This window comes from Neophocaena asiaeorientalis, unplaced genomic scaffold (assembly GCF_003031525.2).
Source record: "Neophocaena asiaeorientalis asiaeorientalis breed wild unplaced genomic scaffold, Neophocaena_asiaeorientalis_V1.1 scaffold496, whole genome shotgun sequence".
NCBI classification, from domain to species: domain Eukaryota; kingdom Metazoa; phylum Chordata; class Mammalia; order Artiodactyla; family Phocoenidae; genus Neophocaena; species Neophocaena asiaeorientalis.
Window position 1 is genome coordinate 104449 of NW_020174375.1, and position 22332 is coordinate 126780.

Sequence of the window (22332 nt, forward strand, 5' to 3'; positions counted from 1 at the left end):
TTTTTATTATTTGAGATATCTCTGATTAATAATACACTCACATACCCAATCTGCCTCTGAAATACATCATGAAATTTATCCTTTCTGGATTTTTACAATTACTTTTTTTTATTTGCCAAATGTAGAACTACTGAGATGATAAGGCTCATTATGGGATCATAATAGTAACAGACTCCTGTTACTATTTTACTAAAGTAAAACTACTATTTTACTAAAGTAAAAAACATTTGATAAAGACCCAAAAGCACAAAAGTTCAATGATAGACATCTAGCTTTGTAGTTTGTAGAAACATAAACAACAACTAAGAAATACATTAACTGACCTTTGTCATAATATAAAATTATCGATACTAACCTGATAAGCTCTGTTTATTTGACTAGCTGCCCAACTAGCATATTTCATGTTGTCCTTTTTTGTTTTTGCACTTGCTTTTGGATTAGAAGCAATATGACTTGCAGACTAAGAACAAAAAAGAAACATCAAAAACAATACTCCTTTGATGTAGCCAAGACACTCAAAAACATGTAAGGGTCATAATTGCAATGGGCTGATAATAAAGAGTTTTTCAAAACTGTATCAACACAATTTTTAAAATAAAATAAAGCTGAATGAAATTAGTGAAATGAAATGAAAATATTTTAAAATGGAGAATAATCCAAGGTAGTAGGAAGAGAAAGGATACCTTAAATAATATCTAAAATTATTTTATTACTTGTCTACCACAGCCCTTGAAGGTAAAATTCCATCATCACTTAAATACTGTAGGATATTACTGGTGCTATTTCTTATTACTGAATTACTTCAACTTTTCTATGTCAGAATTTTAGAATTACTGAATATTAATATAAGGAACCTCAAAAATAATTTAGTCTAACTTCCTACATTAACAGGTGAAAAAAAAATTAAGTCCAATAGGAGTGAACTGACTTAACTAAAGTAAGTTAACGAAAGTCTTACAAGTAGAAAGAGATCATCACTTCCAACCTATTTCTCTTTTCACTACACTGAGAGTCTCCAAACTATGTTCCAAAGAACCAATTAGAGCCATCATCTCCTTTTTAAAGATGTATTTAAACAAGGGATTGTTAAACTGGGATCCATGCAAGAATCTGTAGACCCTCAAAATCATATTCTTATTTTTAATTGTATGTATTTCTGGGAAGAGAAAGATACAAATTTTATCTTATGCTTAAATATATCTGTCCATGTGGTTTCTTTAATGCCTAGCCTGTGTTATATGCTTTTTCCTTCTGTCTCCTTCTCTGCCACTAAGGAATTTATATGCCAAAATCTGATTGCAGTAGTTAAGAGAATGATTCTGGAGTCAACTGCCTGAGCATCATTTAGCAGCTCTGTGTCCATCCTTGGGCAAATTAATCAGGACTCTCTGTGCCTTGGTTTCATTTTCTGTGAAATGGTAGTAGTAATAGTACCTTCTCAAATAGTTGATATAAAGATGTAATGATTTAAAATAAAGAAGAGAGCTCATAACAACACCTGACACATAAAGTGCTATGTATTTTTACTATTATTAATAATTTATTTATTTTAAAAAATAGTATTTATTTGGTAAAAGAGACACTGCTACCATACTGTACCTACAAGCTGTTACAACTGGCACTAGTAGAATCCAGAAAAAATTTTTTGAAATCCCTTTAATCTGTTTTCTAATTATATTTTGCCATTTCTTTGCTAAAAATTATTTCATTTACGCTTCTTCCTGCCTCCATTTCTGCAATCAATCCTTTTCACTGAGCTCCAACAAAATATTCATCCGAAAGTCCATGAAAAGACTAGGATAAATTAAAATTTCAAAGGACTGGCCTATTAAAGAAGTTTATTTTTCTAGTCATTCTGACTGTAGAAAGGAGCTCATTTTATATAAATTTGAAGTTCATTAAATTCTTCCTCTATTTCCCATAGCTCTTGTTAACTGACTTTTTCTAAGCTCATCATTTAGCATACATAAACAAAAGAAATATTTAATTACATGCGTACCACAAACTGTTTTTCTATATCATAAAAAAAGTTTTAGTTTGGCATGAGAGATTTTATTTCTAATATGTCTTTTATAAACATAGTTTAAAAATATCTCATACAATTATAATTTAAGGTAAGAAATAAAATGTTGGGCATGAACCCAAGAATAACAAAACAATTAAGAAATACAACGGGCTTCCCTGGTGGCGCAGTGGTTGAATGTCCGCCTGCCGTTGCAGGGGACAGTGGTTTGTGTCCCGGTCCGGGAAGATCCCACGTGCCGCGGAGCGGCTGGGCCTGTGAGCCATGGCCACTGAGCCTGCGCGTCCGGAGCCTGTGCTCCGCAACGGGAGAGGCCACAACAGTGAGAGGCCCGCGTACCGCAAACAAAAAAAAAAAGAGAAAAACAAAAAAGAAGGAAATCACTTTGGGCTTCCCTGGTGGCGCAATGGTTGAGAGTCCACCTGGCGATGCAGGGGACACGGGTTCGTGCCCTGGTCTGGGAAGATAATATAGCTTTGTATCTGTTACTATTTAATTTCATAAAGGCAGATTTAAATTCTGATATAGTAAAAGATAATTGACAATAAAATGTCAAATAGCTGGGATATATTAACATTTAAAAATATAACTGCCTTACAACCTATTGCTCATAATTAACTAGAGGAAAAAAATCATATGCTTATCAATGAAATACAAAAAAAAAAAAAAAGAGGTAAGTGATTAACTGGGACGGTTAATGGACTTTAAATGACATTTCATAAAATAACATTAAACATGCACCTCAACTCACCATGTAAAGTCCAAACAAAGCTCTCATATTTCTGTTGTTCAGTTTCAATGCCTGTGCAAAATACTTTCTTGAAAGTTCAAGATTTTCAAGTCCACCTTGGGTATATTTAACCTGTTAAAAATTACGGAGTGCTGAAACCTGTTTATTTTACTACTTTGAAATATAGCATGTTTCATCATACCATAGGCATTAGTAATTGAAACAGATATTCTGTAAACAAATGCAAGATGTTAAAAGAATTCATCTTAAAGTTGTTAAAGCTAATCTAAACTTTAAAGCATAACCTACCCTCCAGAATCATTATATTCTATGAACATTAAGATCACTGAGCTTTTAAAATAAAAAAAATGCTGCCAATATAAAAAAGGCAGTATAATTTCTATTTCAACTGCCTTCCAAATGCTTCACAACTTTATTTTCTATTACTAGTATTATAAATCTAGACTTCATACTGAATTGTCCTTTCCTAGTTGCACTGACATTCCTTAATGATGAAGTCCTTTTAACCTTATAGAATTCAATTGTATTGCTATTCTTAACAGTTAATCAAATAAGATAAATACTTCCTACTTTCCAAAATACTGACCTTAATATGAATTTCCTAGAATATGGATGTAAAAACTGTAATCACTGTAAATGCCTTAAAGGCCATTAAATGGTGATAACTATGACATAATTCATAATTAGGAAAGAATACAGTATGCAATTAGAAAAATACAAAGAATTTCCCTATTTTAAATAAGTGCATTTAACTGAAAAGTCAGTATTTCCATTATAGTATTAAAAATTTTACTCCCATAAATCAATTTTCATCACATCTCACATATTTATATACTTGCCTAACGTTAACGACATATTCTTAGTTCCATAATAATACCCACACCAACAAAAATAAAATCACATACAATTGTTGTTTTTGAAAACACTTACTTCAGCATACTGCTGACAGTATAAGTGGTTGTGTGGATTAGTCATCATAAGCTCCTCTAAACAAAAGGCTGCTTTAGCATAGCTGAAAAACATCAAGGAGTTAATTTTAAAAGTCATAAATTTTATGTCAGTTACACCTTAAAATAATTTTAAAACAATTTTAGTGATATTACACATTTTATTCCCAAAATACTTTAAATACCTTTATTAATAAAGTACCTATCTTGAATTCATAAATACGAATATCATATTTTTTAATGAAATGAATACACAGAAGCTTAAATCCTAAAGCAGCCTGTGAACTATCAAGAGATATTACATTTTTCTTTTTTTCTTATTTTTTTATGTATGTATGGCTGCGTTGGGTCTTCATTGCAGTGCGCGGGGCTTTCTCTATTTGCACCAAGCAAGGGTTACACAGTGCGCGGGCTTCTCATTGCCGTGGCTTCTCTTGTTGCGGAGCATGGGCTCTAGGTGCGCAGGCTTCAGCAGCTGTGCCACATGGCCTCAGTAGTTGCGGCTTGCGGGCTCTAGAGCACAGGCTCAGTAGTTGTGGCGCACAGGCTTAGTTGCTCCACGGCATGTGGGATCTTCCCGGTCCAGGTCTCGAACCTGTGTCCCCTGCATTGGCAGGCAGATTCTTAACCACTGTGCCACCAGGGAAGTCCCGAGATATTAAATTTTTAAAACTGGGTCACTAGGATGACATCCAAACATAATTAACAACACAGGCTTCAAGATCTTGGATCAGGTTACATATAAAATAGGTTCTACAAGTCCACTGATCATTTAATAAAATATTCAAATAGCTAAAGTGTAATGAGGAAATAAACACTAAATATTCACTAAAAATCCTTTACAGACATATCCCACATATTCCATTATAAAGACTTTTCATTATTTAAGGTTACTGTCAAATACAAAGTTATTAAGTTACGAATTTCTAAACCCATGAAAAACAGATCAAGTTCGTGGTTTTGATATGCACTCTACTACTATTTAATCATGTGGTAGAGAAACAAAATCTTTACTGAAAACCTAAGGAGAAAACTGCTGCAAAGGGCTCTGGAAAATAGTTTTATACCACATGACTATAATTCTCCTTAATGTATTTTATATGTTTAAGCCCTGTGAATATCCTTCCTATTTACAGGAAATCCTAAAGAACACAGGTCTTGTAAGATTTAGTCCCAGTGAGGAGGTTATGACATTACAACATAAAATGGCTACCTACAGTTATTTTTGACATCTGTCACCAATATACAAAGGTATCTATTTTACACTAATGTCTGATATACTTAGTTTTCAAAATATATACGTTGCAGTTTCAAACATGTGAAATACTGACTAATAATAGCTAACTTTTATTAGGTACTCATTATGTATCATGCACTTCCCTAGGTGTGTTACAACTATTAATTCATTTAATCCCACCAAAACCCTAGGAAGTAGGCAGGCAGCCTACACTCTTAACCACAATGCATACTACCTATATACACTACACATCAGGATGAAAAATCGAGGTGGTGATGGTAGTGATGAATATGTCAACGGTAACATAAAAACAGGTACAGCAATCAAACCCAAAGGGCCAAAGGAACCAAAAACACCCTGCAGATTAGCCCCAAATCACAGCATTTTAAACTTATGAAGGACCTTATATATAATTCTCATCAAAGATCATGCTGCTATTTAGCCCTTTTCATATTTATGCCCAACACCCAGTATTGGTTCTTGACATATGATAGCTATATAATGAATGACTGAACAAATGACAATAAATGTGTAGAACAAAAGTATTGTGACTACCTATCTGATATTTATTCATCATTGTGTAGAAGGGGAAGTCGTCTCTACCTTAAACACCAGCTTCATCAGAAAGATAGTTCCCTTCTAAATGTGTTCCTTTACGGTAACGCCAAAAATTCATATTAATGCTAAGAATAAATGTTCTTAGAGATTTAAATGGGTTGAGCAAAACAGTGACTCTGATTCTTATATAGCATAATGTAAGATAAAATGGGCAGAGAGGAGTTTCTAATGAAAAATGAATGCCAAGATATTTTTCTCAAAAATTATTTAGTATCACATACGAGGGGATACCTTCCCCGAATTTTACAAAATATAAAATCAAATTAATTTTGTGGATAAAGTATAGAATCAAATAAACTTAGAGCTGGAAGGAGTGAGAAATGGTCTAATCCAGTTTTTCTCAGCCAGGGGTACACAAGAGTATTAAGCCATACAAAAGTGATTTGAGTGATGACTATTTTCTCAGTTCTCCCAAGATGGTACATAGCCAATACCAATGCAGATATATAAAGAAATTAATTCATTATATACAACTCATGAGACTAAGATTTAGAGAAGTCAAAATAATTGGAATCCGTTTAAAATAGGATAACCACTATTATTACTACATTAGAGTCAGTAACTAAAGCTTTTGAAGTTCTTCTGTTCCTCACAAAAGCATATGTATAGGTTACAATATTTGTTCCTTGACTGCTTTATCAACATTGTGATTTTTTCCTTACAGGACTCTGATAATTCCCTTTGTTACAGAATTTTATAGTAAGGCTGTACCTACAATAATCACAATCATAATCAACCTTTACTAACCGCTCCCTGCTGATATAACATCTATTTTTAACTACAAATCAAGTAAAAAGAATTCAGTATCTTTGTTTAAAATACATATTTTTGTTTATAATATGTACTGTGGGGTTAAGGTATAAATCATGACTAATTTTTTATACTTAGAGCAAGTGTCTCAATGTGATCAACTGGTGTGACATATACCACTAGAATAACTGTATCTAGAATTTATAGATCAGAAGCAAATTTAAATAAAAATAACTTAAAGACATAAAAAAAGTATGTGGCAGAATTCTATATCCCCTTTGCTCTCTATGAAATCACTGAATAGACTTATATGAACAGTCTACTGTGGAAATTTATTTGGAGTAAAAAAGTCTACATCTAGATTCACAATGCTGCCTGTGACTTACTATAACTATTAATATGAAGAAAAGAATGTCAAAATATTAAATATATCAAGCAATTCCTAAATTGGTACATTTTTGCCACCAGGTCCACAAAACTGTGGTAAACTGACATTCCACAGTAACTTACTACTTGTACCAACAATACCCTACCGAAGACAATGACTTGCTCAAACAAGTTAAATGAATTAAGTGAACATTCTGATTTTCATACAGTTTCAAAAAATCTGAAGACATTTATTTCCACTCACCGTAAATCTGAATATCCCTTCTAAGTGTTCAATTAGAAAAAATAAACAGACATTGTGTAAGTAACTAGCTTCAAGACCAAAAAGAGTTTTGTAATACAAGATAAAAGGGTAGGCAGAATGTATCATTTCCCATGAAAAGAAACTATTTTTCAGGTGCTTTTCTCTTTGTATCTCTTAATTTCTTGTGATTCTTCAGTTCATTTCTCTTAAATGTACATCCAACTCTATCTCAATAAACTCTTTAGAGACTCAAAACAAAGCAAAACTGAATGTGGCTATTACAAGGTGAGGCAAATAATAAATTTAATGATAGGTTAAAAATAAAGTATAACCTATTTGAGAACTAAATATAGAAATATTACAAATACATGTAAAAATGTAAAAATTGATAAAGAAGTAGAAGAAAAAAACAGAGATGATATATTTATATAGTTCTTAGAGGACAGAAAACCTGAAAGCAATATAAATTGATATATCTGACCATCTAAAAATATAAAGTTTCTATAAGTTAAAAAAATCAATATTAAAAAGACATAATAAACAAGGATATATTCTTGACAGGACAAAGGCTCATATCATTTACATAAAGAGCTCTTAAAAAACGTGTAACCAATTTTCACTTATCAAAATTTGCAAAGATTAGAAAGAACAGTAGCACCCGGTGTTGTTAAGTGGACATTCTAATAATTGCTGATGTGAGAGTAAACTGACACTACCTTTCTAGTGCACATCTAGGAATGATTTATCAAAACCACTGAAAATGTGCATATCATTTAATCAAGTAATTCTACTTCTAAGAATTTAGCCCAAGGAAAAATTTAAATAAAGATAATCATTATATGTATGTGTAACTGAATTACTTTGCTGTATACCTAAAACTAACACAACATTGTGAATCAACTATACTTCAATAAAAACAAAAACAAAACCCTAAAAAACAAAACAATCCTGAGCCTCCAATCTATGAATTTGGTATTATTTAGGTGTTCTTTAATTTCATTAATTAATATTTTATAGTTTCCAGCATACAAATAATTTACATTTTAAAAACTACTTTATAAATGTTGACTTTAAAACAATGAAAAATAGAAACATTACCATTTAACCAAATACACTACCACTCTTACATACGTAAGAGAAAGCTAAGTATATTTACAAATATGATCATACAAGCATCCAAACATGGTTCAGGAAATAACTTCCTAACAAAAAACAAAGAGAATCTGATAGCCAGCATATATAATAGAGAAATGAAAAATGGTTCCCAGAATACAGTACACATTCATTAAGTGACATTTTATTTTCGCCGCCACTTTTATTAGAATTACACAGATAATACATTAACTCTATTTCACATACATATATACCCCTGAGAAAAGGCAAGAGACAAGTATCTTCCATTCGATATTATTTCCTATGTCAGCTATTTGTACTATGAGGATGAGGTTAAGTATTCTAAGTATTCGTGCACAGTAAGAATATGTGCATGAGAATCTGATTCTGTTCTCTGAAAAGGAAGGAAAGAAACAATGTGATATACTTCAGACTCCTCACTAAGAAAAAAGGGGAAAAAAAGCCTGCCTCTAGATAGAGGTTAGCGTTAATGCTGTGATATTAGAAAAGACTGGGCTAATCCTCTCACACTGGGATTTCCTCCTGTCACTGCAATAAAAAAAAGCTAACAAAAACATTAAATATCCAATAAGCAAGTTCCTACAGCATTCAACATTCTTGATTATTCTTGGTTTTTTACCCAGGCAACAGAATGCTTCTACTTTGGAAGAGTTGATTCTCTTAGCACTAAGGCTAATAAATGCATACAATTGACAGAATTTTTAAACAGCAGGGAGTATAATACTCTTTGTATGTAAGAACAATTTAAATTCTAAAAATTCACAATTTTGATTCACTAAAAATAACCTTAGCTCAGCACATACATGCCTTTCTAACTCCAAAGAATGCCATCTGTATTTGAAAGAAAACTCATTTCCCAAACAAAAATAATTTAGCAAACACAAATGACCTACTTAAAGCAATTCACATATTATAACCAACAAACTGTCGATTTGTTTTTCTTCATTTATTTATTTTGCTAATTTAAAATGACGTGATTCATACCTCTCACCAATCCTTTAGAAACTACTATGCCTTCTGAACTTATATAGTGATGAAAATTGCACTCCTTAACGAAATTTTATGTGTTAACGACTTACTCATGTTCATTGATATAAAGTTCTGCGAGTTCATGCCAGGCTTCTTGGTCTCCAACAAATCTGGTGAGAGGAAAGGGAAAAAAAGTAAGTGTGTAGATATTCTATAAATGAACAGCATGGAGGCAAAAAGGAAAATCAAATGCAAATTCCATTTTAATTAAAAAAGATTTATCAGAATAACAAAACACAATCCTCTTGTAAGACACTCACTGTTCCAGATACTCATTCAGTTCCCGAATGGCCTCCACATTTTTCCCCTGGGCTTTTCGAATGGCAATCTTACGCTTTCTTGCAGCCTGTGGGTTGACATTAATAAAGGATTAGACCCTCATGATTCCCTGGGTTTTTGTAAAGAGGTAATTTGACTGTGCAAATTATTATCTCAATGCCAGTGAAATTCCATTGTAAAACTACTGCTTAGTGGGAGTTTATAAACATACCCCATGACATCCCACTGGGGAGTTCAAACATTCCTCTAACAATCACATGTGCTTTACTTTTGATGTACACAATGTATGCATCATTTCATTCAAATAAATAACCATCCAGATTCTGATAATTACAAGCCAGCAGGGAATCCTAATCTTTATCCAGCCTAAAGTCCTTTACTCTGTCTCATTCATAAGATCTGTATCTTAAGAGATAGAGGGATAGTGGAGATTAGAAAATAATCTTACTGTGGCCACTTGAATGTCATTATACAAATATGGCTTCAAATAAGTTTTTTCACAATTTCAAGAGAAAAATCTACCTAAGTCTTTCAAAACAATAATATAGGTGCTGAAAGAAATATTTTATAATAGACAAAACATTTAAAACCTGCAACTTAAAGCTTTTTAAATATATAAAAATCAATGCCATTTATTTATACATTCATCAAATATGTAACAAACATCTGTTGTTTGCCAGGTACTGCGCTGGACAATAAAAATATAAGGATAAAAAAAAGGAACAGATAATTCCTTGCAGGAGCTCAGTCTGATAAGAGAAAGAGACATCAAATAAAAAGACAATAATAGAGATATCTAAGATGTTGTGGCAACACAGTGGTGATCCTAACAAGGCTGTGGCAGATGGGAGGAAGTGGAAACACAGGAAGCAAAGAGCGTCCCAGATGTGATACCTGGGTTGAAAGAGAAAGTGCAAGTAGACATTAAGAAAGCAGAAAAGAAAGTTGTGTGGAGGGACGATACTGCATAGTAGGAGAACACAGGAGCAAAGGCATAGGAGACAGCAGCATTGTGTATAATCAAGACTATATGTTTGGGGCTGAAGTGACTGGAGGGCTCTGTGTGAATTACTAAATTTACATCCCCTCCATCTCTGTTTAATTCAATGCAGAAGACTAAACAATAAAACACTATAATTAGGGCTAGGTTAGGCTTATTAATTATGAACGTGATTGTCATTGTTTTATGTAAAACACACTCCACAAGATACAGACAAGGGAAGTACTGTAAAATGAATGGGGCCTCTTTAGACCAAAGGAGCTATCTGTCCTGGGGTGGAAAAGGTGGGTTTTTGCTCTGAAAAACTGAAAGTCAAAATATCAGAGTGAATCAAGAGACTCCCAATAAATATGAAAAAGCAATATTTATAATAATAGTGATAACAATATTTCAGTAATGAAAGAATGACACATCTGTTAAAAATGTATACCCCTGATTATATGGTTCATGCTGAATGCCTACCAGAACACCTGCCACACAGCAGGAACTCAAATATTTTTGGAATAATTTCACTATGCACAACAATGAAAGCGCCATAATAAATATAAAGTTTAAGTCTCGAGAATTCAGAAGGAAAGTAAAAGTAAAGCTCTAAAAGTAACTCAATCCTAAAGCCTTTAGGAAGAATATTAGACTTCAAATGTACGCCTTATTCCAAGTCCTTCTGCAAACAGGTGAGGATTAAATTAACATAATTAAGAAACTAATTTCTTTGGAGCATATATGATCTAATTTCACCAGTTCAACAGAATTTGAAACATTTTTGTTTATTCATTTCATTTGATGACACTACTTCTTCCACAGGCAATATGTCAGAGCAGAGAGTCTAGGTTTTGAAATAAAAAAAGACAAGGAACTGAATCCCAATTCTTGTCACTTACGAGCTTTCTAACCAAGACCAAAACATCCGACCTGCCCAAACTTCAGTAATACCACCAATCTCCAAGTATCAAAGTGAAGTATCTAACACAGTACACAGCATATAACAGTACTGAATAAATGTTATCTTCCTTCTTTTTTACCTTTGGTCTATGCTTAATATATATATGTGTTAAAACTTGCCAAAAGCTCTACCTATGAGATCTTTAAAGAACTGGCACAGGCTTGCTTAGTTTAATATTGATATATTGCCCCAATCCTTACAGGATTTGTATCAGCTGAAATGAGATATTGTATAGATGCAGTGAAACTTGTTGAAAATACTTCATTCAAATGCCACAAATAAGAGACAAAAAGTCAAAGTATAAATATGAATAGCAACTAATACCTCTACAGTAAGAGATGTGGTATGAACACTGTAATGGACACAATTATTCACAAAATGAGTTTCGTTTTTTTAAAAACACCTGTCTAATATTAACTCATTTTCTCATTGATTTGACAAGAGAATCATGTCTCTACTGTTGAACAAACACCAAATTTTTAGGTCAGCAGCATTTTGCAGAATACAGTTTATAAAGCACTGCTAGTGTTTCAAAGATAATTAATCTTTAAAAATGCCTTTTTAAAACAGAATCCTTTTGTAAATAATGAAAAACAGAGGTTTAAACAACCCAAATGCATCAAAAGAGGTAGGATGAGAAGTAGGATCTCAAATTTCTGATTCCCATTCTAGATTTATTGATAAGAGTTCCTGAAACTGAAATATTACCAATTAATTTGTTACTATTATTTTGAATTATGTATATTTATAGTAGGTGGAATGCCATAATTTTACAATGTAAAACAGAAATTCAGTATTAACTTTGTAACAGCCTATTTTAAAAACTAAGAGTTTTCCACCTAACAAACACTTCAGTGAAGTATAAGCAAAGATTTTAAACATGAGGTTTTACTAATCAATTTGTGAAACATGCCCCAAAATCTCTACTATAATAAGCAATACACTGCTTAACCATGTAAGGCCTAAGATAATAGTAACTTATCTCCTAATATTATAAGGTTTAAAACACACTTTTAAGAGGTAACTATTCAACTATGCAAAGCCAGTCTTCCTAATGAAACTATACATGACAGCTTAAAGAAAAACCTATATGGCAATCACTATCATACAGGCAACAATGGATCATTAAGTCACATACAACAGCCCTCTACAGAAAAATACTACCACATTCTGGCACAAAAACCATGATCATTTAAAATAAGCATTAAGCAGGGATTTCATTTCCGGCCAAAATGGAGTAACAGGGAGTGGTTGTACCCTCTTGCCTGAGACCATGAAAGAACTGTACTATATATATAAAACAACCACTTTTAAGGCATAGGACGACAGGCAAAAAAGGAGAGTTGATCCCTGACAGGCAGAAACAAATGAGGTGGGCCCTGACTGACTGCTTTGAGAGAGTTTCAAGGGTGCTGGGCAAGAAAAGAAAATCAGGTTGAGCTGTGAGTTCATAAGGAGCTCAGAGTCCAAGAAGATCAAAGAGGCTACAGTTCATGGGACAGAGTACAGGAGAAGAGAGAAAAATACAGAATGGAGACTCTAAAGAGATTCGCCTTGAATCTCAAGGGTTTCCCTCGAGTACTCAGCTTCGCACTGATCAGTGCATGTGTATGTGGAAACCACTACAGCCAAGGAAAGATCTACCAGAAAAGTTTAGGGGAAAATGTGCCCAGAGCTCACACAGGGCTGGGAATAGTGCCCCTACCTACCAGCCAGACTGGAAAATGCCATGATTCCTGGAGCAGTGAACAGACTACCCAGAAGAACATAATGGGGAATTAATTAGTCCCAGTATAAACACTGTTCTGGTCCTGTCTAACAAAGACCCAAAAGGATGAAATTGTTTGCAAGTAACTTAATGATATCTCACAAGAAAGCTCAAACAATATATATATAAGAATACAAAAATCAAAAGGAGCAAAGAGAACTTTAGAGCATGACGGTTTTGTTCATTATGATTGTGGTGATGGTTTCACAAGTGTATACAAATGTCCAAACTTATCAAATTATACACCTTAAATATGTGCAGTCTATTCTACATCAATTATATGCCAAAACAGTTTTTAAAATAGCACTAATTAGACATTAAGTACAGTCTTGACTATCAACTTCCATTTATATTTCTTTCTTATACTTTTTATCTTTTTTTTAATACTTTTTATCTTATAAAATATGCCAATATTCTGTATTTTTCTAAATTTCTTGTTTAGATCAACCTTTGTAAAAGTCAGTTTAAGTCAAAAATGAAAACTGTTCCACATTTTACAAGCGATTTTAATAATGGAGTCAGAATTTCTATTATAAACTATGAAACTTCAAAACATTCTTATGACCATAAATTTCTTACATACCTCTGTATATATACAAGGAGCTAGCTAGCAATTTTTCCTGAAAGACATATCACATCTTAAAAAAAAATGAGGCCACGCAGGGAGAGAACCTAGAAAATGATTAAAGGATTAAGGTCTACCAGCAAAATACAACCTAGAACGCCCCCTACCCCAGATGTTGGGACACAGAAACAGACCACTGGCCAACAAAGGGAAAGCAGAGTTCCAAGTTCTTCTGCCTCCGAGGCTTATGCCGTGACCCTGGGAAATATGGCATTCTAAAAGCATTTTCAGGGGCTTCCCTGGTGGCGCAGTGGTTGGGAATCCGCCTGCCAATGTGGGGGACACGGGTTCGAGCATGGGAAGATCCCACGTGCCGCAGAACAACTGGGCCCACGCATCACAGCTACTGAGCCTGTGCTCTGGAGCCCGCGGGTCACAACTACTGAGCCCGCATGCCACGGCTGCTAAAGCCTGCGCACCTAGAGCCTGTGCTCTGCACACAACAAGAGAAGCCACTGCAATGAGAGGTCCACGCACCTCAACGAAGAGTGGCCCTCGCTTGCTGCAACCGGAGAAAGCCCGCGCACAGCAACGAAGACCCAACACAGCCAAAAATAAATAAATAAAATTAATTTAAAAAAAATAAATAAATAAACCATCTTCACTCTTGGCACAGAGGCAATTACATCTAATTCCAAAATAAGACTTCAAATATTTGATATATCATAACAGGCAGTTCACAATTGGGAGGCAAAATCTGATCTTTCTGAAATATGAAATTTAACTAAAAAGATAAGAATTATTGTACTTTCTTTCTGAAAGGCATTCATGCATTCAACAAGTATTTACTGAAGGCATATATGCTAGGCATTGTTGCATGCAATGGGCATAATTTTTCCCTCAAAGAGCTTTCAAAGGATGAAAAGCCTACTTTTACTTTAAAAGCAGGCAAACAAAAAACTGACCAGTGTTGGGGTAATCTAAGGGATAAAAAGCTCACAGTGAGCCTAATTCAATACTTGATTTTGATGAGCTGGTGACGAAAATTTTCATACTTCAGAGTTATCCTTCTAAAATAACATTCATATCTAAGTTTGCATCATTTGTATATTTTTATTGCAAAATATACTTTCATCCAACCCCCATCCTCTTCAATTCTACTTATCCTAGGTTTAGATCCCCATAATCTCTAGCCTAAGACAGAACAGCCTCCAAATTACTATTTCATTTCTTTTCACCTCTTTCAAACCAACTCCCGTATTACTGACAAAGTTATCTCTAAAAAAAAATCTGGTGGAATTTCACTAATCAAAATTTGACTTCATTCTCCATTTTCTAAGAATAAAAATTAAAATTCTGTTACACCCAATATCTTGTAATAACTTATAATGGAATCTAATCTGCAAAAAGGCCCAAATCACTATGCTGTATACCTGAAACTAACAGAATATTGTAAATCAACTATACTTCAATTAAAAAGAAAACAAAAAAAGAAATAAAACTGTACTGATAATGCAGAAAAAAAATTAAAATTCTAAAGTGTAACATACCAGGAGGTTCACAAATGTAGACTTTCTTGTATCGCTAGTCACTCTGAACAATGAACCAACTAAAAGGTACAAAATATTGTTCCTTAGAGCCCTAGTTTTCCTCAGCAGTAAATCAGTCAGGAAGAAGGGGGAGGTTAAAACTTACAAAGAGCACCAGAACCATGCCCTCTCTTCAACGAGAATAGAAATGAAATTTCATGCGAAAATCGTGTTAAAGGAGGCAGTTCAAAAAGAGAAATACACCTGGTCCTTTAAGCATATTAGAAGATATTAAACATCACTCATAATGCAAATTAAAACAAAGTAACATTTTTAACTAATTAGACTGGCAAAGGTTAAACACAAAAAAAGCTGATAATATACCACCTGGGAGGATACAGGGCAAGAAGCACTTTCATATACCAAATAAATGAGTATAGACAGCTAAAAAGCTTCTGTGGAGGGAAATTTGGTAACAACTATCAAATTTTAAAATACATGGACCTCCTGACTAGGAGACTTCACTTCTAGGAATCTATCCTACAAATGACATGTACTGCAACACTGCTTCTGGGAAGAATATATCAGATACCAAGGGGACTTAATTAAAAGAAAGTTTTCCATGAAGACAGGGATTATACATCCATGCATTACAATGCTATGCAGGTACCTAAAGGATGAGGTAAAGGATGTGCTGACAGCACACGAACTTTAAAAGATATTGCTAGGTACAGTATGCTACCATTTGCATTTCCAACCATTCTCCCTGTCAAAAGTGACACACATGCACACACACCTATTTGTGTGTGCATGAGAAAAAATTTCTGTAAGAGTTCTTAAGAAATTGTTAACAATGTTTGCCTAAGTGAAGGAGGACTTGAGATCAGGGGTGGGAGGACTTATTTTTCACCACATACTCTGTACTGTTTGTAATTTTTTAACATGGGTACGTGTTACGTTTTTCAAAAGAATATTTTACAGCTTTTTAAAAATAGATGAGATGTCCCATTTAAGCAACCTCCCAAAATCTGAAAACTTCCATTTTAATCACTTTATTCTTTTTTCCCTAGGTAGGCCTTGTACTTTAATAATGCTAAGGCTTACTCATGCCATTCATGGGATACAATGTCTTTCCCCAGCCTACCACCTTTGTCTTATTTAAGCCATACTCATCCTTCAAGGCCTACAAGGCTCAAAAGTAATGCAGCAAATCACCAGAGTCAGGATTCAATAAGTCTATTTCAAAGTCCATAATGTGTTCATTATATCATGCTATCTCTCTAAAAACAAAGTCAAGGATGGTGTCTAATTCATCCTGCTAGTCTCCACAACAAGCATGTTGCAAGCACTCAACAAACATTTTTTGAAAGAATAATGAATGCATGTGAGAGGGAAAGAGAGCTCCTTAAAGCTTTAATGAACAGCCTCATTTCTATACTGGATATATAGGAATACAGAAGCAGATGAAAGAGTCACATGATCAGTTTTAGACTATGCAAAGCTCTACAGTATAAAAGCTTGAATTATAACTATCGTGTCTTCTACATAGTAACTTTACTGTTTAATATAAGAAAAGTCTTCCCCTACTAGACTTTATTAGTTCTTATATGGCTTTGTTTTTCTCCCTTAATGTCTAACACAGTGCTTTCTATGGATACAGTAACAGAAATAGTGTCTTTATTCTTAGTAACACCAACATTTTCGTGGCTCTTCACAGGTACTCAATAAACATTTACAGAAGGACAGAAGGGACTGAGGGGAGACTAGATAAAAATAATATTTGATGAAAGAATAGTACATCTAGCAAAGCTGAATTTAGTTACCTTGTTCTAAAATGTTTACCTAACAACTAAATAATTTAGTTATTACCTCCTCATACATAGTCTATGAGGGGAGCCAAACCATAAAACATGGAAAGTACTACAAAGATAGAATAATATTTAGTTACATATTATCTGAGAACCTGAAGCAGTGAAATACTTTATTTAAAATATGCCCAACTTAAACTGACAGAAGTAAAATATGACTCCTAATTCAAAAAAATAAATTACAAACTATTAATCTTTTAAACTAGTATGAGAAAACTACATGAAACAAATTTTCAGAAATCTGATGTCATATTTCATATTACACAGAAATATCACTGTGTAAAAAATGAATACCTTTGAAACTGTAGTAAAGTCTTAGAGCTGAAATAAGTACATGAGAAAATCTCTAGGAAAAGAAAAATGGGGCTTTTTATAAGGGACTGTTTTATTAAGACAGATGGCAAGCTATTAGGATAAATAAGATTTAAGGATTATTCAGAACTTCTCAATTTTAACTCTCTTTTTATTTGGGATATCTAAATTAACTGGGTTTTTTTAATAACAGGTAGGCTTGCAGCTCTGTCAAAATTTTCCCTGAACTTTCTATATTTTGAGAATCCTCACAAAATGATGAATCCTTAACATTCAAATATCTACAAAACAAAACACAACACCTAGAAAGTTTCCAGAGAAAATATCCCTGGGGTGAGACTGTATTAAAAGCAATAATCTAAACCATTTCACTGTATATATATACACATATCAAATCACCAAGTTGTGTAACTTACACAATGTTAATTATATCTCAATAAAGCTGGGAAAAAATATTATTTAAGCAAAAAAAAAATACATATTCCTATAGGTAACAAAAGGGGCAAGGAGAGATCAGGGATTTATGACCAATAAATGCCTGGTATAAATGCTATCTAAAAATTGCATACTTCAATATTAACTTCCAAACTTAGCATAAATAATTTAAAATGAATCAAGTTACCAATGTTCAATCAGTATTTCTTCATCTTTTAATCCACAATCATACATTATATGGCTTTTTAAAATGTATATTTTTAATAAACTACTTGGCAAATAAGAGAAAACCTTCACGTAGTTGTATTATGTGTTAACATAACAATCTGTCTCTATAAAGGGAAAAAACAAACTCAAACTGATTATTATTTAAAAACTCTAAAAATATTTACTTTACTTTAGCAGGCATATGTGTGTATGGATAGAATAATATGAAACATTGAAACGCCTGATACGTTATCTAGCGTCTCTGACTTTTCATTTAGTAAAAGGTAAGTCTGAGGGAAGCCATTATGCCAATATAGTAAACTAAAATGTTCTCAATATTAAAAAAAAATTTTTCACCATGGTGTTTTTAAAACAGATAAACTATATAAGTATATTTGAAACAAATCTTCTGCCCAATAAACTGAGATAAATATTTGTTCAAAATCAGAATAAATTAAAGATGTTATCTTAAGGAAAACATATACATATATATATCCCTATTCAGGTATAAGGAAGAAAGCAAAACTGAAAAAAAAAAGCCGTCATTAATCAATTCCATATACTAATTACTGAGGTGACGTCTTTCATTTTTGATGAAGACAATTAAAATATAACTACCCAAACCAGAGAAGTTAGTATTCCATAAACTTCAAAGTATTACAAAAACAATAAGCTCTGCTAGGTGTTTTTTTTTGCAAGCACATAAAATTCATTCTTTCTAAATTTCAACTAGCTTCTTTCTAATAAGAGATATTGTAAATCAAATTTTACTGAAGAGTTTTAAACCTATTTTTTTTAAATGGCCCATCATGAAATATTTAAAGTAACAAAATAGAACATGGTTCCATGTGTTTTTTTCCATTATTTCCAAAATAAATTAATTTCACCTCTTAAAACGAATTGATCTTCAGCACAACCAGCTAACTTACAGTGTTAGTTGGATCTTCTTGTAAAATTCGATCATATAGCTGTATAGCATCATCATATCTATTTAAAAAGAAAAACAAATATCAAGAATCATTACCTTAAAATTTAGTGACAAATAGTAAATACAGAAAATGATTAAACTGGCAGGACTTTATATGCATTTACAATCGCTACTAAGCCTCTTCTGATCTTCACATGACAGCAAGTTTGCTACAATGTCATTTTCTAAGCAAAAAAAAAAAAAAAAGTATAAAGTATTTATAGAAAAACTTACTTCAAAAACATACTGATTCAATTTGGCCTAAATACAAAGGTAAAAACTAGCAGCTCAAAGAGACACCTTTGTGGTCCTAGTTATACATAGAATTACAGCTAATAAACCATGAGAAAAAGTTTAATTTTAACAAATATATTCACAAGGAAATGATCTAAGTATTAGTTCTCCTTTAATAAATATTTATGACAGCTTTTCTTAGTTGAGCTGGTGAAGTTCAATTCATTAAGTACCTATTAAGTATGCACACATAATACACTTTGCTGGGTTAGTCTCATATGGGAAATAGTTAACAAGTTTATCAAATGAAAAAATAATCAAATATGGCAGGATATAACTAAGAAGCCAAAATTAACATTATATGATAGTGAATCAAAGGGAGGAATACATCAGAAATCACATAAAGAACTTTATCTAACAATATACTCCTATACACTGTGATCTTATTTGGGATACAAGGAAATAGTCGAGTGAGTCTGAAATTCCCTCCTAACCATATCCACAACCCCCAACTCCCTTCCAATCAATTTCTCCACTTCCGGATACAGATCTTTAGAGAAAGCAAAAAACGATGTTTAAACACTTTTACAGCAGTATTTATAAAACTAGGGATGGCAGATATACTCTTGTGATCTATTCTTAAGTTCCCTATGATAATTTTTAATTTTTCTCTTAATGTTATTCAACACATCATGGTGACGCATCTTTTAATCAAACACCAGCCCACAATTTTAGTGACCAAGCCTGTATCTGTGGTTGTGGTCATGCCAGTAGCTAAGAATATTTTACTACTGTAGTAGACTACTGAGAAAAATAAAATCAGACTTAATTTGTAAATATGTCCATACCATGCAAAGTCCAAATAACATCACTGTACACTAAGTTAATCAGAGTTAGCAATAGCTCAAAAAAAGAAAATTAGTTTGGACATCAAACACATGATTATATAGTAGGTATGCTAGCCTCATAAGAACCTGCAACTATATGGAGAAAGAGAAAATAGTATCATTAAACAAGTATAAAATAAAGTATATAAACAGTATATAAACAAGGGCAAAATTAATGCCATAGAGCACGGGTTCTCACAAGACACAGTACATAAGAATCACTTGGGGATCTTTTCTCAACTATATAACTTCCAGGAAATATATTGGAAATGACAGAGGAAACTATTCATTCACTTCATTAATAGAATGATAATTTGAATTTTAGTACTTTCTAGTTTTTTTGGTATTTTATTAGAAACCATACATTGTTTTCACAGTTATATGAAAATATACATGTAAGGCACTAATACTGGTTTTATATTTGAACATATTTAAGTTATATTATAATAAAAAAAAGTAATTTATGTAAAAACTGGGTGTGATGATTAGTTTTATGTGTCAACCACAGGGTGCCGAGATCAAATATTATTTCCGGGTATGTCTCAGGGTGTTTCAGATGAGATTAGCATTTGAATCCATGGACTCAGTAAAACAGATTACCTTCCCTAATATGGGTGGACACCATCCAATCCCTCAAGGGCCTGAATAGAACAAAGGCAGAAGGAAGAATTTACCTCTTTTTACTGCCTTACACTGCTGGAGCTGGGACATCTCATCTCACTCTCTCTTGCCTTCAGACTTCAAACTGAGATTTACACCATTGGCTCCCCTGGTCCTCAGGCCTTCAGACCTGGTCTCAGACTGAATTACAGCACCAGCTTTCCTGGGTCTCCAGGTCACAGAGAGCAGATCCTGGGACTTCTTAGCCTCCATAACTGCCTCATAATAAATCTCCATTATATATATATGTATATGTATACACACACACACACACACACACACACACACACACACATACACACATCCCACTGGTTCTGTTTCTCTAGAGAGTCTTGACTAATACACTGAAGGTCCATAAAAATTTACCTTTAGTCAGCAACGTTCTCAAATCTGCCTATTCTCCTGCATTACACCCCTAACAGACTGATTTCAGTAGTGAGGACTAGGTAACTACTATTTTTTAAATGCCACAGATAATTCTAATTCACACAATCATGTATGAGAATCAATGGTTAAAGGTCCTGTGTAACAAAAACATATAACAGCCACTCTTTCAGAAAAAAACAGTAAAACCTTACTAGGTAAAATGATGATATGAGTTTCAATTAAAGAATAAAAGCTTAAAGAAATTAAAGTTCACTAGGTTTCTTAGAAACCTGAGTTAATACTGAAAAATAAATTATTGTTACCATATCAATTTTTTGTAAGGCTGGAAAGAGGGTAGAATGATAACTATTAAAATGTGTTAAAAAGATAATTTGAAAAATCATTCATCTTGGACTCTGGGATGTGCTTTGCTATTCACATATTTTAAGAACGGGCTAGGAACTCATACTACTTGAAGTAAAACAAAAAGTGGTATTAGAGTAGAATACTGATTCAGGAGCAATCCTTTGCAGATTTCTTCCATTGTGTCCTCTGATTCAAAATTATTTTCTGCTAACCTATAATAATACTATTTTATTTATTTTTATTTATCCATGCCCTTTGCTAACTGAGAAGATCCAAAGATATTAAAATATACATATACATAAACACATAAGCCAAAAGCCAAGAAATAAAAGGATTAAGAAAAACTATATCAATAGACCCTATGTGAAAAAAGCTGCTACAATTGAGGTACAAGTTAACCCTGTCTCACCTAAAACACCAAGTTAAAAAGGTAAGAAACAACAAGCTGACTCTAAAATGAATATAAAAATTTAAGAGACTCAGACAAAATAATCTTGAAAAAAATACCCCACAAAGTTGAAGGACTCACACTTCCCAATTTTAGAACTTACTACAAAGCTACAATATCAATATTGGGATCGATACAGTGTGGTATATAATAAACATATATATCGATGGAACAGAATTGAAAGCCCAGAAATAAAACATCGCATTTACATTCAATTGATTTAATTGCCCAAGACAATTAAATGGGGAAAGCAGTCTTTTCAACAAATGGTGTTGGAACAATGGGATATCCACAAAAGAAAGAATAAAGTTGGACACCTTCTTCATACTATATTAACTCAAAAAGTGTCAATGACCTAAATGCAAAAACTGAAACTAT

At 33.0% G+C, this 22332-nt stretch overlaps 1 protein-coding gene across 1 annotated transcript in view; it reads right to left on the reverse strand.

Annotated features, from left to right (window-relative positions):
• EMC2 (ER membrane protein complex subunit 2) overlaps nucleotides 1-22332 on the reverse strand; it is a 51977-nt gene that overhangs the window by 12620 nt on the left and 17025 nt on the right. Inside the window, exons 5-10 of the mRNA XM_024756338.1 lie at nucleotides 18956-19013; nucleotides 9381-9466; nucleotides 9171-9230; nucleotides 3705-3786; nucleotides 2775-2885; nucleotides 356-460 (exon numbers count right to left, since the gene is read on the reverse strand). Of these exons, the coding sequence (XP_024612106.1) occupies nucleotides 356-460; nucleotides 2775-2885; nucleotides 3705-3786; nucleotides 9171-9230; nucleotides 9381-9466; nucleotides 18956-19013 (502 nt within the window). The remainder of the gene's footprint in view (nucleotides 1-355; nucleotides 461-2774; nucleotides 2886-3704; nucleotides 3787-9170; nucleotides 9231-9380; nucleotides 9467-18955; nucleotides 19014-22332) is intronic.